General features: G+C 34.0%; 1 protein-coding gene across 4 annotated transcripts in view; it reads left to right on the top strand.

Annotated features, from left to right (window-relative positions):
• The window catches only part of ciz1a (cdkn1a interacting zinc finger protein 1a), a gene marked incomplete at its 3' end in the record, with an annotated part of 71,970 nt that overhangs the window by 48,301 nt on the left and 17,669 nt on the right, over window positions 1–6,000 (top strand). For all 4 annotated transcript variants that reach the window (XM_081366252.1, XM_081366251.1, XM_081366253.1 and 1 more), the window contains exon 2: window positions 2,551–2,774. In XM_081366252.1, coding sequence (XP_081222378.1) covers window positions 2,596–2,774 — 179 coding nt within the window. In that variant the 5' untranslated portion in view covers window positions 2,551–2,595. The remainder of the gene's footprint in view (window positions 1–2,550; window positions 2,775–6,000) is intronic.

Raw genomic sequence — 6,000 nt, 5'->3', positions numbered from 1 at the left:
TAATTCTGCAGATAAGTGGACACCAAGGTTCAAAACATCAATATTACGAGAGAGGCTTGTGGGTGGGCGCTGATGTTGTCGTGTTTGTGACAGCTAGCGCTTTAGCATAATAGCACACAGATAAAGATTATGGCTGTGTCCTAAACCCTGGTGAGTCACCTATCTAGACAACATCTTAAGGCATAATTGCACATGTTTGATCCCCTTGAATGCATGTGTGTGCTCTGGAGATGCTGTAAAGCTGCTGTGTGTGTAGGGAGCGAGGGTTTGAGCACTGCCGGACTGAAGAGCTGTTGTTGTGTTCGCTCTTGATTCATTGTTTGTTTGTTCGCTCATTCGTCAGGTTTAGATGAACGAATCCACAGAATCCCAGATATGATCCTCCTCATGTCCATCCCAACATTTAAAAGCCAGTTATCTTTTATAAATGCCCACATTATACGCTGAAAAATTAATGTTATAAATCTAAAACTAGCTTCTATTAAGTTACGTTATTATTGTTCTACTCACTATTGTAATGTATTGTTAAATGTATTATTTGATTTATCTTAATTTATTTTAATTCTGAATAAATTTATTTAATAGCCTATATTAACTAACTAATATTTGTATTCATTCATTCATTTATTTGAATCTATTTAATTAATTAATAACTCATCTTTTAATCACATTTTTATTAACCTGTTTATTTTAACTTGTTATTGACTTATTTCAACTCCCTTGCATCCATTTTATAATTATATATGATATATTATTTATTTATATTCTGCCTTACTCTTTTACATCATATACTAAACATTTCTTTTTCAAAGTTACTTGACTCTTGCCGTGTCAATACAAGATCTTCACCAAAAATGTATGTGATGTTATTTCCATCCAGAGGATCATGAGTTTTTGGTGCTATTGATGCGCTGATATGAACATTTTGTCTGATACCAATAACCAATAATTCTTTATATTTGATAGCTGATATATATAAGCTGAAATCTAAAGTCTTTATATCCTTTTTAAGAGCCTGATTATAAAAACAAAAGTCTTACCATTCAAATCCATGTCTCAAGCACACAATTATGATGATGTTCTCATTATAGCCGATATGACAGATTTGTGTTGCTGTATATGAACTGCATTTCTTGTTTGAAAATGATTCCAATCATATTTCAAGCAATTCAAAACCCTCGTGTTGAACAGTGCGCATCTGAAGAGTCTCAGCTGAAGGAAATAATACATTATTTATCAGCTTTATTATATCAGCCACATGTTCTTATCAGGCCAATAACGATCAAATCAAAAATTGACATAGCCTATATGTGCCGATATATCGTGCATCCCTAATTTTTTTAATGAATTTAAGGTCTGGACTCAGGGGAGCAGATTCATGTGTGAAAATGATTCTTCATCCCAACTATTCTTTCACAGTCTGAGCCTGATAAATCTTGACATTGTCATCCTGGAATATGGCCATGATGTTTCTTCTTACATGGTTGTTTAAGAATGAATCAGTTATGGTTAACTGTTGCCACACATATAACATGCTAAACATAATAATCACTGCAATAATGATCCAATCAGAAACTCTTAAGCATTTGCCTTTTGTAATCCAAACAGCAGATTTTTTTTGGCAGGGCAGTGTGTGTGTGTATATATATATATATATATAAAATATATATTTGTGCTGGGCAACAATTAATCATGATTAATCGCATCCAAAATAAAAGTTTGTGTTTACGTAATATATGTGTGTGTACTGTGTATAATTATTTTGTGTATATATAAGTACACACATATGCATGTATTTATTTAAGAAATATATATACTGTATATATGTATGCATAATTTATATTGTATATAAATATACATTTTTTATATAAATAAAACATTTTTCTTAAATATATGCATGCATATGTGCTTTGTTCTTAATTTTAAATAACAAAGAAAATAATGACAAAGATTTTTATCTTTGGCTTAAATGTCTGCCATTCTTTTGTATTTTGTTACCAAAGGCTTTGTTTTTTAAAATAGGGACATCAGTTTGGCTGTAATGCTCAGTCACTTGCAAAATAGTAAATTTTCCTGAAAAAATTCATATGATATTTTTTCCATATCGCCCACCCCTAATATGTGACCCTGGACCACAAAACCAGTCACAACATGGGTCAGTTTTGAAAATCTGAAAGCTGAATAAATAAGCTTTCCACTGATGTGTGGTCTGTTAGGATAGGACAATATTTGGCTGAGATACAACTATTGTAAATCTGGAATCTGAGGGTAAAAAAAACTAAACATTGAGAAAATTTTAGATTTATGTTGGCGATTGTGCTGCATTCACTCACACAAATACATGTTTTATATATTTACGGTAGGAAATTTACAAAATATCTTCATGGAACATGATCTTTACTGAATATCCTCATGATTTTTGGCATAAAAGAAAAATAAATAATTTTGACCCATACAATGTATTGTTGGATATTGCCACAGATATACCCGTGCGACTCGAGACTGGTTCTGTGGGTCACACATGTAATAACCCATCTCTGTTTTCCCCAGACTGAAGTGGTGAATCTGTGAGCGAACCGAACAGACGTCAGGAGAATGTTTAACCCTCACCAGCACCAGCAGCAGCAGCAGCAACAGCAGCATCAGTTTCAGCAACATCTGCGTCAGCTCCAACAGCTGTTTCAGCATCAGACTCCTCCACCTCCTCCTCCACCGCCTCCACCTCCACAGCCTCCACCCACGCATCACATCACACACCACCACCAGACGGCACGGTGCGCTTCATGAGTGCTCTACAAATCTCAGAGTCATTCTTTATGCATATGCATATGGGTAGCAATATTCAATTTGAAATGTAATATGCAAAATGACAATGCAAAATGTAATCTATATTTAAATTTACATTTCTATTACATTTGTGCAACGTTTGGTGCAAAATTAAAATATGATATAATTCACATTTTCCATTTCATAATTTTAATATGTAAACTGAATACATATTTTAATGCTTTATAAGTCGCAAAATTAAAATGAAAATGTATAGAAATTATTAGATATGTTTTAACATGTTCAAGCAAAAACTATAGCAAAATGATCATTTAAATGTTATTTTTCCTTAATTGCATTTACACTCACAGTTAAGATTGCATTTTCATTAAATGTCCCGCTATGAATGTTGCAAAATTCAATGTGCAAATTGAATATGCATTCCGAGCCGATGTAAATTTAAATACAGAAATGCATTGTCATTTTACATATTGCATTTCAAATTGAATATTGCTACCCATATGCTTCCATAGTTTTTATCGACCATAGTCGATAATTCGATTTTATGTTGTAACAGGTCCTGAATTTCGGCACGGGTGTCTCACATATTTTCCTGCAGGTTCCCGCGCTTATAATGCAGAATATTCCCTCAATACTGAATTATTTTAGACGAATATTGCACTCTTTCACTGACTAGATATATTTAAAATAATGTAGGCCACTTTTAACTGGTAAAATCAGACATTTGGCATCATTAGGATCCATAAATATTCCCCCATTGCACTATTATACATTAAATTCAACATTATATATAGTAGTTTAATGTAGTACTGACACTAAAACTCTAAAAACTTCCTTCCTTCCTCGCACAGTAATTTTTATTTTGGGTGATCTATACACGATACATATTGTTGCACTTTTGTATTACTTTCTTGACACTTTTCATGAATGCAGTACAAATCTCATAGTCTTTATCGAGAGAATCATTCGATGTTATGTTATTACAGGTCCAGAATTTCGGCATGGGATTGCAGGTGTTGCACACAGGTTTTATAATGCGGGAAATTGCACTAAAGCGTGTAGGTTCAGTGAGTAAAGGAATGCAAACCGAATCAATCATTTGAAAGCTTTCTGTGAGACATCATTTCACAAACTATGTGATGCTTCAGAGGTCCCTCTTCTTAAAGGGATAGTTCACCCTAAATGAAAATCAAGTCATCATTTACTCACCCTGCTCTCGTTCTAATGTATTACGCCCTTCTTTCTCTCTGAAAAGCGACTGGCATCAAGCTTTATTAATAAAAAGACACTGAAGCATCACAGAATGATCCCATGTGACACGTGTCGTATATTCCTAGTGTTCTGGAGGTTTATGATGGGGTTTGGTGAAAAACAAACTGAAGTTTAATGTTAGGGATGCAGAAATTGGTCGAAAGCCGAATACTAAATACTTGACTTGGCTTTGCGCATTTTTCCTATTTATTTTGACAATTTTTCACCATTGCATAAAATAAATAGTCAAAATCTGCTTTTAAATATTTTGTCTTGCTCTTCAAAGAAAAAAATAAATTACAAACATTGTATTTAGTTTCAATAACTAATAGTTTCAATGAATTTAAAGGATTAGTTCACTTTCAAAAAAATTTTGCTGATAATTTACTCACCCCGATGTCATCCAAGATATCCATGTCTGTCTTTCTTCAGTCGAAAAGAAATGAAGGTTTTTGAGGAAAACATTCCAGGATTTTTCTACACAGAATGGACTTCAATGGCAACCAACTATATCAATGTTCAAAGAAGGTTCAAATGTCCGTCTCAATGCAGCTTCAAAGTCTCGACACGATCCCAGTCCAGAAATAAGAGTCTTATCTGGCGAAACGATCGGTCATTTCCTAAAAAAAAAAAAAAAAAATTATTTTTAGAAAATGACTGATCGTTTCGCTAGATAAGAGCCGTATTTCTCGACTGGGATCGTGTCGAGACTTCGAAGCTGCATTGAGACGCACATTTGAACCTTCTTTGAGCATTGGTATAGTTGGTTGCCATTGAAGTCCATTCTGTGTAGAAAAATCCTGGAATGTTTTCCTCAAAAACCTTCATTTCTTTTCGACTGAAGAAAGACATGGATATCATGGATGACATCGGGGTGAGTAAATTATTACCAAAAAAAATTTTTTGAAAGTGAACTAATCCTTTAAATTCATTATTTAATCGGCTTTAATATATCAGGCAAAAATAATTTTTATTGGCCCGATAACATTAGAAATGATCATATATCGGCTGATACCGATACAGTGGCCGATATATCGTACATCCCAATTACCAGTATTTTCTGAAGGTTAAGCAACTCTTTCTGACCCATTTAAAATGTATAATTTTGCACTGATGTTCATGATGTTATATTACATATAACATGTTGGTAACACTTTACAATAAGGTTCATTAGTTAATGTATTTAACTAACATGAACTAACCATGAGGAATACATTTGTTGCTGTAGTTAATAAAAATACAGCTGTTCATGTTAGTTAGTGCTGCACGATTAATCGTATCGCAATCGCAATCGCGATGTCAAGCCTACGCGATTATATGACGCAAAATGCTGCGATTTTATATTAAATAAACAAATTAGCGCTGTTAACGCACTTATTAATGCAAATGCTTTTAAACCATTCATGCGCGATAAGACATAAAAGAACGAGCTGCCTGTGAATGTCCTCCACACACACACACACACACACACACACAGAGATAGACACGCGCCAGTATCAAGTTCTCTTTAGCGGTAGAACGAACAACACACATGTATGGCAAAATGAACGCGCTGCCTGTGAATGTCTGACTGTGACACACAGAAAGACTCGCGCTAATATCGTGCGTGCGCACAAAACAGCATGACAGAATACAGTTCTCTTTCGAGCTTGAACGAACAATAACACACAATTATGCCAAAATGTATTTTTGTCGAGTGTCTTCATAACATAAGAGTAGTCTTATGATGAACATGAAGAGTTGTGATAACTCGTGAAAGAATGAGGCGCGTGTGAGATCCGCGTCTCTGACAGCGGCTGGTCTTAAAGGGACAGTACACAGTAGCCACTAATTACATCTGTCACTAAAGTTATTCTATTTTTTTTTTTTTTCTATTTTTTTATTATTATTTTTCTTTACCCCTGACATGTATGGTTATATGTACTCTTGTATGTAAATTATGTTTTGTTCTTGTTAAAATGC

Source organism: Scardinius erythrophthalmus (genome assembly GCF_964197995.2).
Source record: "Scardinius erythrophthalmus genome assembly, chromosome: 5".
Lineage (NCBI taxonomy): Eukaryota > Metazoa > Chordata > Actinopteri > Cypriniformes > Leuciscidae > Scardinius > Scardinius erythrophthalmus.
Note: the sequence above shows the minus strand (reverse complement) of the source record. Positions and strands in the feature narration are given on the sequence as shown.